At 42.3% G+C, this 13238-nt stretch overlaps 1 protein-coding gene across 2 annotated transcripts in view; it reads right to left on the bottom strand.

Moving 5' to 3' along the window:
- Nucleotides 1-13238, bottom strand: part of LOC117830650 (matrix metalloproteinase-17-like) — a 169925-nt gene that overhangs the window by 63726 nt on the left and 92961 nt on the right. For both annotated transcript variants that reach the window (XM_034708838.1, XM_034708839.1), the window contains exon 4: nt 6761-7047. In XM_034708838.1, the coding sequence (XP_034564729.1) occupies nt 6761-7047 (287 nt within the window). The remainder of the gene's footprint in view (nt 1-6760; nt 7048-13238) is intronic.

Raw genomic sequence — 13238 nt, forward strand, 5'->3', positions numbered from 1 at the left:
CCGAGGGCAGCCGCGGACCAGGCCCCCACAGGGGAGGGGGCAGCAGGGGGACGGAGGGTGACAGGGACACCAGCCACCCACCCAGCCCCGATGGACCCCCAACGAGTAGGGCCGAGCCAAACACTAAGGCCCCGCCAAACCTGATCTGTGTGTGTGTGATATGATTTGAATTTTGTTTTGTTTGTTTTTTTTGTTGTATGCATGTTTGCTAGTGAGGTGGATTAAAATAGGGGGGGCAGGAAGGGAGGCGGGAGAGAGGGGGGAGAGCCGTAGTGCACTACTGCATCACAATCCGCCGCCCCCCCCTGTATAAAACCCGCCCCCCCGACCCTATATCTTTACCTATATCAGTATCTAGTGAGGTGCATTAAAATAGGGGGGGGGGCGGACAATGTAAATCACTCCTGTCGTTACATCACCACAGGAGAAAATCCAAAACGCCTCATCAAAGCTGTGTTTTCTCAGTTGGTGGGCTACAGAAACAATGCAGGGCCTTTTTTGAGCTTTTGCTCAGGTTTGCTAGGCTGGAGGAAAACTAAAATATATGTACAGCATGTATTTTAAAATGTGCTCTAATAACCAGTCATCTTCCACCAAAAGCAGGATAATGTTGGTCTGTTTGGTAAATTTAACTATGCAAAGAAATGTTGAAAGACATGTAAAAAGCTATAACAAAGATGACACACAACTACACATCTATATTCTTTTAGGTCATATTACTTAAAAAGTATTTATGCAATACAAAATGAGTGCTACACAATCTGGGTGATTTGTTTGGATGCTTAGAATGCATCAACAGCAAATAAAGCACTGGTGCTCTGTGTGCACATACTGTAACTGAGCCCTATTTCTTCAGTACATTGAACAAGATAATACACACATAACGGTGAAAATCACAAGGTGCAAAGGAAGACAGCTGTGTGGCAAAATCACTCAGATTGTTGGTTCTGCTGATTCACACAATGCTCCATGCTTGGGTGTGTGGATTCTGTTTTGCCTCTAGCTCTGAAAGAGGTATTCATGTCAGGTTTTGTCATGGATTTACCTTTCATCCAGGAATTACTTTATTTGGAAAGTCTGAGCGCGAGGTGAGAAAGAAGTGCAGTTAGGAATAGGTATAAGCTGCCAAGTCATGCAATTCTGTTTCTCTTGGAAGGAGAAAGACTTCATTTGAAATCAGAGAAGCAGTCATTGCATGCACACATATCACACATTTTTGGCACCCCTTCATCTCTTGTCTTCTAGGACTTTATCTACAGCCTGACAGTAACAATTCCTTTTGCCCTGCTTAGGTACTTTTTTTGCAGAGTTCTATAAAAGCAAAGGCTAAAAAACAGACATCAAATACCCACTAGGGCTGCTCCATAGCTTGAATTTTTAGCACCATATTAACATGTGCGATAAACACATTGCAAAAGACTGTCTAAGCTGCAATGAATATGAAAAATGCAGCATAAATTTACAATCAGCATGTTGATGATAGAGCTACCAGATGGAGCCCTTTACTCATGGGCATTTGGAATTCAGGAGAGGTGACATTATACAAACACATACATTGTGTAAAACATACTGAACAGCAGAAGACAGTAACTATACACTGTTCAGTCATTATGACATTATGAGCACCTGTCTAATATTGTTGAGGCCCCCCTGTGGTCATGGATTCCACTAGACCTCTGAGGGTGGGCTGTGTTATCTGGCACCAACCCACTAGCATTAAATCCTTAAAATATTGTAAGTTGTGAGGTGGAGCCTCCAAGGATCAGACTTGGTTATGCTGCAGATTCCACCAATTCCCAATTGGGTTGTGATCTGGGAATTATGGAGGCCAAGTCAACACCTTGAACCTGTTCTTGTGTTACACAAAGCCACCATCTATATGGTCCAGTTCTGATCCTCACATGCCCATTGTGGGTGCTTTTGACAATGGACAGGTATCAGCATGGGCACCCTGACCGGTCTGCAGCTAAGCAGCTCCATATACGTTGCATTGTGTGCTCTGGCACCTTTCTACAAGAACCAGCAGGGATTTTCCAGCAATCTGAGCTCCAGCAGTTCTTCTGTTGGATTGGACAAGCTATCCCTCACACCTTGGACTATGGAGTCCTAGCTGTCCACAACCCTATCACCAGTTCACCAATTTCCCTTCCTTGGACCACTTTTGATAGGTAATGACCTTTGCAGACCAGGCATATCCTACAAGACCTCCAGGTTTGGAAATTATCTGACCCTGTAGTCTATCAAATTTTTGCCCTTGTCAAATTTGCTCACATCCTTACACTTATCCACTTTTCCTGTCAAATTAATTTGTTACAATTACAATACCACTTTTCATTTCAGGCTGATTCTATAATGGGGTAAAATGGCTAATGTGGTATACAAAATGTAGTACTATTCTTGGAGCACTCAAAGGACCTATACACTACATGTCACATCCATCCATTCTCGAATAATTTTACATTGATGGAAAAGGTTGCTTGCTATGGGCTCATCAGAGTCAACTTATCAGATTCACACTCAGTCACATACTGCTGGGGATTGAACCGGCAACCTCTCAATGGAGAGCCAACTGACTACCTCTGAGCCATGGAGAAACTAATCTCTAACAGTGCCTTGATAAACTGCATAACAATGTCAATGTATCCTATTCTTATCCTAATATATCTTCCACCCAACCACATGTTCAACACATCCTACCATTTCAGAGAACCACGACTCCTTTAAAAAGTCATCCATCCATCCATCCATCCATCCATCCATCCAACCATTATTGGGACCGCTTATCCAGTTCGGGGTTGCAGGGGGCTGGAGCCTATCCCAGCTGACATAGGGTGGAAGGCAGGGTACACCCTGGACAGGTCGCCAACCTATCGCAGGTCAAACACGGACAGACCATTCATGCACACACTCACACCTATGGGCAATTCAGGGTGAACAATTAACCTGTAGGTTGACGTAGTCCCCGGAGAGAACCCACACATGCACAGGGAAAACATGCAAACTCCACACATAAAGGCACCTGCCGGACCATGAGGTGGCAGGAAGTGCGCTACCCACTGCACCATTGTGCAGCCAAAGATAATTTATTTTATAATTAAAAATCATTCAATTGAGGATGACTTGAAGCAAAGGGCCAGAGATAAACCCAGGCAGCTAGGATAAGGACTCAGCCTCAGTACATTGGGTGCTCACTCTGCAAAATGAGCAATCCGACGCCCCCAAATGCCAATTCTGTTTTAGATTGGTCACTCTGGATTAAACCCTCAGGACACTCCTGTAGCAAACCTTTCTGCTGTTTTATCACATATCAAATCTTACTCATCTAGTGAGGACTGCACTGGAAAATTGCCCTTCATTTCAAAGGTAAAATATGAGCCTTCATGCTAAACCTGTTATTTTAAATTAGTTTTATAACTTGTGAGAAACAATTCTGTCGAATATGCATGCATCTTATCCATGCCCATTTATCTTTCAGAAAGAAGATATGAATAAAGGTGTTGAGGAGATAAGAGAGGAAGGTCATTTTAGGTTCAGTCATCCATATGAGAGGAAGAGAAAAGAAAGCAAGTCAGAGAAAAGGAGAGTGAATGATTTATGCTGTCATTCGTGTGACCGCACTGAGACTGCCTCTGCCTGACGATGCATTCAGTGCAACTTGATCACTCCATCCGCTCGTTTCATTCGGATGAGTGGACTTGTAATGCTCCCATGCCCTTTCTTGCTTGTCACCTCCCTCCCTTCCTTTTAAAAAAAAAGGAGAAGAGAGAAAAGCAAAGGACAGTGGGGAGAGTTGGGGATGATGAGGTTCTTATCAGAACGTGATGACTTGGTCACGTTTTGATAAATGGTCCTGTTGTGCCACCAGTAATTTCAGTTGAACCAGAGTGAACTCAAACTCAGCAAAGTCTCTGCAAGTCCACAATCATACATAAGATAACAAGCACACAGACGGTTCAGCAGGAGTGCATGGAGAAGGCAAGTGAATGATGATGTCTGCAGAGAGTGCATGAATGTATGAGAGCGATAGAATGACTCAGTGAAAATCTGGAGGTCACTAAAGCAAACACAAATGCACTCTGCTATGTTTTCTCTGAGCTGTCCAATAGTAGATATTTCTAATAGTTCTAATATCAGCTTCTTTCTACTTTTGATTGACGGAGCTGATTGAATTCCATTTCAAGCCGCTGCCATCCTGTTGTCATTTCAAACTCGCAGATCTCCCTCAGCGGGTAATCACACTCTTTGAAATCTGTTTGATGAAAGACATTTGGCCTGATCATTCAGGATAACGCTGAATGAACCAACCTGTCAGCCCACACAGCACAGTCATGTTTTTTCTGCTTTCAGTGGGGAAGGCAGCAGGGAAGCAAAATAGTGTTTGTATACACACAATTACATTGCATATGTAAAAGGTTGATTACCATGTATTAGTATTAAGAATTGAATACTATTTTGAATCACTTTCAATTCTGTTAAACAGAATTGCTAAACAAATATATAAAAATGTTGAAACAACTTTGAGAGCTTGCATGAGTCATCGTACAAAATGCCTTTTGTGTCAAACCAGCAGTCCCAAACACAGTGATCTACCTAAAAGCATAATGACTGAGAATTAGGTAGATTCCTACATTTGAGAAACTGGAAAAAAGCTGGGAACTTTGAGGAAGGAGCTCAAATTTTTTTGGTTTATTGTGTTGAAGATTTTTTCAGTTCGTCGACTTTAATCGCCATTAATCATTTAAGCACTTCAGCATTACTCCAGCGAACTTACCACTGGAAGGAAAAACAACATCCTTTTTACTGAGGGCAAAGTTCAGGCTGAGTTTAGACGCGAGGGTTGTCAGCATGTTCACGGCCCTACAACTGCATGAATCACGCACAAAATGGCAATAAATGGCTTTGGGCCACTAGCGTACCACCCAAGGCAGTAATTAACAATTAGAGCTAACACTGGGGCTATTTCTGTAGCCTGCTAGGCTAAGGTTAAGGTTAGCTTAGCAAGAAAGCTAAGAGGTTAAAATCAGCTTAAAGTAAAAATGGATGACACAGTTTGCTAGATAGAAGAGATAAGCTTAGTGGTTGTAACAGCTACAAGTAGCTAATGCTAGGTGATAATTCAATAACGAAAATTATCACGATATAATTTTTCTCAATATAAATATAAAACATTTTCAATAAAAATGTGATATTAATAAACATGTAATTACACCCCCCGGCCACTTAAAATGGAGGGGATGCTAATGAGCCTTAAACGCTAGTTGCCAACCAACATTAGACAGAAGAAGAAGGTATTGAACAGCCAATCATATCGCAGGGTGAGAGCTAGGCGGGGCTTAAAGACATTTGGAGCACTATGTAAACACAGCTGAGACGAGGGACAGCGGCATGGAAGAAAACTCAATACCTACCTGCTCAAAGCAGAGTTGTTAGTCTGACACCATGCTGACTCTGCTTTAACTATTAACTTCATACCCATCATTAAATATACTTTCATGATGTGGGTAAAGGAAGAGCACAGAGACAACTTCTGCTGTTCATTTCAAACACGTTCAATGTCCACCGTGACCATAGGACAACTGAACACCGAACGACAGTGATGCATTCACTGCACTGTGGGAAACAACATCACTCTGCCTGTAACCCTTAGTAATCTTAAAGGGGAGAGCACAACTCAAAACAATACTCTACTAAACTGATACCCAGAATACAGTTTGACAGATATTTGTTGTAAATGTAAATCAAATTATGGAAATAACCTCAGTCTGAGAAAAATAAGAATCTACAAACTAAAACTTCACAAAAGTTTAATTTATCACAAAAGACATGCATCCTAGTAGCACAATCAGAAATGAAGGATTCAAGAAGTTTATGAGAAACTAAATCCAGATACAAACTAATAAACTGTCTGGTTTCTTCAACTTTCACCTAAGACCAAAAATCTGAATTTAAATTGAAATGAAATAATGATTTGATATTTTATCGTGATAACATACTTTTCCATATCGCCCAGCCATACAAGTAGCAATTGAAACTGTTAGCTAACAGATGGCAAACAGATAAACTGTTATCTAAAAGTTGAAGAAAATGTAATGGTTAGCTTGAAGAAAATATAACTGTTGAAAAAGTTAGCTCAAAGAATTAACCATATAAATAGCTACCTGAAAGTTCAAGATAATCGTTCAATATGAAAATAACAAATATAAATGTTAATTGGTAGAAATATTTTGCCAAAAGACAGCAATTGGAATAACTGTCCACTCAAAGATAAATATGTAATTGTTAGCTTAAAGGTTGAAAGAGTTAGCTATGAGTAGCAAATAGTTACCTGAAAGCATGCTAAATGACTGGCTAGCTAAATGTAATAATGGTAGAAATAGTTAGCTGACAGATGGAAAGTACATTAACTGCTAGCTTAAAGGAATACTGTTTAAACTGTTGTTTTAAAAATAGAGTAAGGTTGAAATAGTTAGCTCAAACTGACAATGATTTAACTGTTAGCTTAAAGTAAAGAGAGAAAACATGGCTGAAACTGAAAACTAAAAGTTGTTATTGTTAAATGACGTCTAAGAGTTGTAGATGAAATAAAGGTTTAAATAGCTTAAAAGTAATGTTTTCAGAAAAAGTTTCACAAAGGTTAAAAATGTAGAATGGTTAAAATAGTCTATCTTTGATTTAAACTCTTCGAAGCTCACACATTCATGTTCTGTTGCTGACACACAATTGATGTAATGCATTTGGACAAACATGCTCTGTGGATTACCTGGAGATCTGAAGGTCCAGGCCTCGTCGTCATCAAAGTGCGTATCCCCAGCTGTGAACCTCTCTCCGGGAAAAAATGCGTGTGCCACGGTGCCCCCTGGCCCATCAAAGGGATATCCATCGTCGTGGTCGGCCTTAGTGAAGTCGATTTGAATGTCTGCATCACTTCCTGCCACCTCGTGGAAGTTGAGTGGTGCGATGTCGCTCCAGACCTTCAATGCGTAATACATCAGGGCTCTTACGGTGTCCCTGCCAAGTAAGGCTGAATCCTTTGGGAAGGTCCTCACTCTGGGGGAGAAGAAAGGGAGATATAAATATCTTACATACAAGAAGAAGAGGGAAGAGAGGGTGAAGAGGAGGAAAAGGAGGGCATTGGGGAGTTGAGCTAACAAGAAAGGAGAGCGGTGAAGAGGTGGCTGATGAAGGAAGAGGAAGGGAGACTTGACAGAAGAACAAAGTTAAAGTGGAGACAAGAGAAAAGAGCTCAGCAGAATGAAAGGAACGAAATGATGATTGACAAGAAACAAGAGGAGAATAAAAGGGAAAATTAAAGGAAGGAAGGTTAATGGAGGTAAAATCTGAGGGAGGAGACGAGGAAAGAGGAACACTGTACGGGTGACAAACTCGAACATGAAGATGGAGAAGAGACAAGAAAAGTTGAAGTGTGGGAGAGAGGGTGCTGAGCACGGAAAAAAGAGGGGAAAAGGAAACAGAGGTGCTGGTAAACAACAAACAAGAAACAACTTTTGTTTTCATATTTGATGTGATTCCATCAGTTTTTGCATTTCATGGCTAGGTGCTCCTGCTGCTCCCATGTATTGATAATGACTTGAGAGTACATGTGCATTTGAAGAGATTATGGCATCAGCTCTGAAAACGTATCTTTTTTCCCCTTTCCTTTTATTTCCACATTTCATTTTCTTCCTTCCACTCTAACCATGTCATCTCTCAAGCTATTTCCTTCCTACAGCTCCAGTGGAAACAGGACAAGAATAAACAGAGAACTGCCTCTATGTCGAGCTAAGTTTGTCTACCCAATCTCCGCTGTATTTCCTTTCCTTTCCCATCTCACATAGCTTCTCTCATTCCCTTTCGTTCTCTCCACCCATCAGTCAGTGGGATTTTCTACTCCTCTGCTTCTGCATGATGTACTTGCCTCTGAGGTCATAGGAAGTGCCACCTCTTCTAACTTATCATGCAAGGCTGCACATCATGTAGCTACAGGACAACTGGGTATTATTGACAATCTTAAGTCTTTTTCAAATGTTGAGACTTGAATGTAATGAAGCAACACTGCAGCTCAATCAAAACATTCAGCACATATATAGATATTGATTCAAATATTGATAGTTGTAGGCTGACCTCAGGGCTAGTTTTAAGCTTCAAGGTACACACATAACCTCTGCAATTCACAAGCAGGAGCAAAACAACCCTGCAGGTAAAACATAAATTCTTGCACCAGTAACTGAGCCAGAACAGAAAATGATCATCTGTCAACCCACGTGTGCTTCTCATTTATGCTGCAATTTGAACGGAAGAGGAAATAAAAGTAAGGATGGAGGGGAATCTTGGTGAAAAGGGAAAAGCAGAAAGGGTTCAGTCAGCAATGGAGACTGTAAACAGTGTATGGCAAGCTGGAGGTGAATGCAGCTGAGCTGTGACTTTTCAGTATCAGTGGATAAACAGGCTTATAAATTAATTCTCTCTTACTCAAGGGACAGCACACTGTTTTTCTGTTTGGCTGCTGTTCATTTGAGTTTATTTTCTCCAGCATACATTCATTAACTTGATTCCCGTAATAACTAAGCTGAGATCAGAATCTTTATATGTCACATTTTAGCACTAAGCTGTAAACAGGACTGCAAAGCTTGGAAATCCAGTGGATCTCAAACACAGATGGCATACTGTGCAGGGGAGCATAATGACTGAAGAAGAGACGCAGAGAAAAGCTTAAGTTGATTTACTGGAAAAAAACAGATTAATGAATCTGTATCATTAAGGAAAAACAACCTAAAAGAGTGTTCTGATGCCAGCCAGGCTATTAGGATTCAGAGAATGCTTTTACCGCTGGGGGCATGACAACCACTTTACCTTAAGATTTCATTAAAGTGAGGGATGCACAGGAAACAATGAATCTTTTAAATATGTTAAATGAACAAAAAGGAGCAGCCAGGCAACAAAGCTCCTGCACTTCAACAAGATTACTACCTCACTGTTCTTCTCTGCATGGTGCACAAAAGTGATAGAGGTTTAACTTTCAGTTTTAGATCTTACGTTGTTTAGAATTTGCTATGACATAACTATCCAAAGAAATCTCCATCAACTGCATAGAAAGTCACTTGTTTAGTTCTTGATCAAATATCTGTGAGTTATTTTATGGGATAAAACATACACTAATCAAATTACCCTTTAACATTGCCTTTAAAAAAAGAGTCTTTGGGTCATCGGTTGGCCTGTGTACGCCCTATACAGAGGCCATAATAAGAATAGCATTGGTCATTTGGGCGCCTCTCGGCCATGACCCTTTGCTGCATGTCTTCCTCCACTCTCCATAAGGCTCTTCCTTTCTCTTCTGCTGTCCTGTATAAGGCTCTTGCATTTTAGCTTTCTTTTAAACAACACTTCTGCACTTTAAGTGGATATCTACCTTGTTTTTGTGATCCTACACTTTATTATCACCTTGAACACCTCTGCACTGAAAGGGATGATCCATTTTTTGAAGTGGGGCTGTATGAGGAAGGGGAGAATGGGGTTGGTTGTCACACGGGTTGGTTGGCACACTCGTTATATCTCGCCACCAGAGGGCGCTGTCTCTCAAATTGGGGTATGGACATTTCCAGAATTAGGATCAGAGCTCACCTACATATAAGACACATAGAATTTAAAATCCTTCTTTTAACCTACAAAGCCCTTAAAAATCAGGCACCCTCGTATCTTAAAGAGCTCATAGTGCCCTATTACCCCTCTAGAACTCTACGCTCCCAACATGCAGGCTTGCTAGTTGCACCTAAAATCTCTAAAAGTAGTATGGGAGGTAGAACCTTCAGTAATCAGGCCCCTCTCCTTTGGAATCATCTACCAGTCAGGGTCCGGGAGGCAGACACCCTCTCCACTTTTAAGAGTGGGCTTCAAACTTTCCTTTTTGATAAAGCTTATAGTTAGAGCTGGATCAGGCTTGGACCAGCTTTTGTCATGCTGCTATAGGCCTAGACTGCCGGGGGAACTGGCACACTGACACACTGGGATCCTATCTCACCCCCTTCCCCCCAACCCCCTCATCACTTACTTTAACTCTGCCTGTCCCATTAAAGTTACTAACCATGGACCTTTCTGGAGTCCCTGAGCTCCCTTGTCTCGTAGATTCCTCTGAGCTGCCGTAGACGTCCTCCTGCTACAGACGTTCCAGACTCCAGCTGATACGGACGTGCTGGACTCCAGCGGCAACAGCTTCTACTACTCGTCTCATCACTATCACTTCTCTCTCTTACTCCCCTCTATCTGTCTTTCCAGACCCAACTCGGTCGAGGCATGATGGTTGTCTAACATGAGTCCGGTTCTGCTCGAGGTTTCTGCCTGTTAAAGGAAGTTTTTCCTCACCAATGTAACTAGCTAAATACTGTGATGTGCAATGCTCATGATGGATTAAGGTTGGGTCAGACTGAGTCTTACCCTGTCTTGAAGTTGGGTCTCTGTTCATAATTTGACATAGTGTGGTCTAGACCTCCTATGTTTGTAAAAGCGTCTTGAGATAACGTTTGTTGTGATTTGGCGCTATACAAATAAAGATTGATTGATTCATTGATACATAGTCTTCTCTGGAGTAAGACAGCTGAACTTGAGGTGAGAGGACTTTTTGTGTTTTTCATGTCAAATTGTAAATACTCAGCTCCTCAGTATTTTTCTTCTAGGCTTTTAAATGATGGGTTTATAACAAAACAAGTGTTACCCTTACAAAGTGTGAGGGGAAAGCTAAAGTTTAGATTTTTATTAGCTAGCTAAGTAGTTGTTAGATGGTTGTTAGCCTTGATGCTAGCAAAAAATTCCAGTTGGGGTTGGTTGTCACATTCTTTTTGGGGTTGGTTGTCACATGTAACAACCAACCCCTATGTTGGCAAAATCATGAATGGTGAAATTAGTTGGACTGCGCAGACCCTACATTTACCATCACTGTAACTCAGACAGTGACTGCATGTAGAATAGTTGAGTCGGCCATTATTGTTAGGCCTATTTGTTTTGTTCTTTATGTTGTTAAATAGGCTGGCCTAAAGATGTGTTTCCTGTTCATGTTCCTTGCTCATTGTATGTTAAAATGCATTAAGTTATGTAGGCCTATCACTTGTCAGTGCAATTAAACTTTCAAATTTAGATCTGCCTTCTTGCCTTTTTTGGAAGATTTTTCCCATTAGTGTGTGACAACCAACCCCATAGTGTGTGACAACCATCCCCATAGTGTGTGACAACCAACCCCATAGTGTGTGACAACCATCCCCATAGTGTGTGACAACCAACCCCATAGTGTGTGACAACCAAGCCCATAGTGTGACAACCAACCCCATAGTGTGTGACAACCAAGCCCATAGTGTGTGACAACCAACCCCATAGTGTGTGACAACCAAGCCCATAGTGTGTGACAACCAACCCCATAGTGTGTGACAACCATCCCCATAGTGTGTGACAACCAACCCCATAGTGTGTGACAACCAACCCCCATAGTGTGACAACCAACCCCATAGTGTGTGACAACCAAGCCCATAGTGTGTGACAACCAACCCCATAGTGTGTGACAACCATCCCCATAGTGTGACAACCAACCCCATAGTGTGACAACCAACCCCATAGTGTGTGACAACCAACCCCATAGTGTGACAACCAACCCCATAGTGTGACAACCAACCCCATAGTGTGTGACAATCAACCCCATAGTGTGTGACAACCAACCCCATAGTGTGTGACAACCAACCCCATAGTGTGACAACCAACCCCATAGTGTGTGACAACCAACCCCATAGAGTGTGACAACCAACCCCATAGTGTGACAACCAACCCCATAGTGTGACAACCAACCCCATAGTGTGTGACAACCAACCCCATTGTGTGTGACAACCAACCCCATAGTGTGACAACCATCCCCATAGTGTGTGACAACCAACCCCATAGTGTGTGACAACCAACCCCATAGTGTGTGACAACCAACCCCATAGTGTGTGACAACCAACCCCATAGTGTGACAACCAACCCCATAGTGTGTGACAACCAACCCCATAGTGTGTGACAACCAACCCCATAGTGTGACAACCAACCCCATAGTATGTGACAACCAACCCCATAGTGTGACAACCAACCCCATAGTGTGTGACAACCAACCCCATAGTGTGACAACCAACCCCATAGTGTGACAACCAACCCCATAGTGTGACAACCAACCCCATAGTGTGACAACCAACCCCATAGTGTGAGAACCAACCCCATAGTGTGTGACAACCAACCCCATAGTGTGTGACAACCAACCCCATAGTATGTGACAACCAACCCCATAGTGTGACAACTAACCCCATAGTGTGTGAAAACCAACCCCATAGTGTGACAACTAACCCCATAGTGTGTGACAACCAACCCCATAGTGTGTGACAACCAACCTCATAGTGTTTGACAACCAACCCCATAGTGTGTGACAACCAACCCCATAGTGTGACAACCAACCCCCATAGTGTGACAACCAACCCCATAGTGTGTGACAACCAACCCCATAGTGTGTGACAACCAACCCCATACTGTGTGACAACCAACCCCATAGTGTGTGACAACCAACCCCATAGTGTGACAACCAACCCCAAAGTGTGTGACAACCAACCCCATAGTGTGACAACCAACCCCAAAGTGTGTGACAACCAACCCCATAGTGTGACAACCAACCCCATAGTGTATGACAACCAACCTTATAGTGTGTGACAACCAACCCCATAGAGTGACAACCAACCCCAAAGTGTGTGACAACCAACCCCATAGTGTATGACAACCAACCTTATAGTGTGTGACAACCAACCCCATGGTGTGTGACAACCAACCCCATAGTGTGACAACCAACCCCAAAGTGTGTGACAACCAACCCCATAGTGTGTGACAACCAACCCCATAGTGTGTGACAACCATCCCCGTGATGGTGTTGGTTGTCACAATGTGTCAGAGTGTCTTTGATAGTTAATTGCCTCTTTGTTACAATGAGTTGGAGAATGAGAGGGGTACACATTTCAAGCCAACACCTTAAGCTTCAATTTAATGTAGGAATGACTATTGAAAGATGTTTTGATGATGAGCAATCATCAAAACAGTAAAAAGTGTGACAACCAACCCCGTTCTCCCCTACTTGTAAATAGTGAGTGCATAACTGAGAGGATCTTGGTCAGATCAGTCCCTTTGTTGATGAACTTGCTAGAGAACACAAAGGAAGCTATGCCATTATGGTCATCAAGCACTGCAGA

The sequence above is a fragment of the Notolabrus celidotus genome, chromosome 19, assembly GCF_009762535.1.
Source record: "Notolabrus celidotus isolate fNotCel1 chromosome 19, fNotCel1.pri, whole genome shotgun sequence".
Taxonomy (NCBI): Eukaryota; Metazoa; Chordata; class Actinopteri; order Labriformes; family Labridae; genus Notolabrus; species Notolabrus celidotus.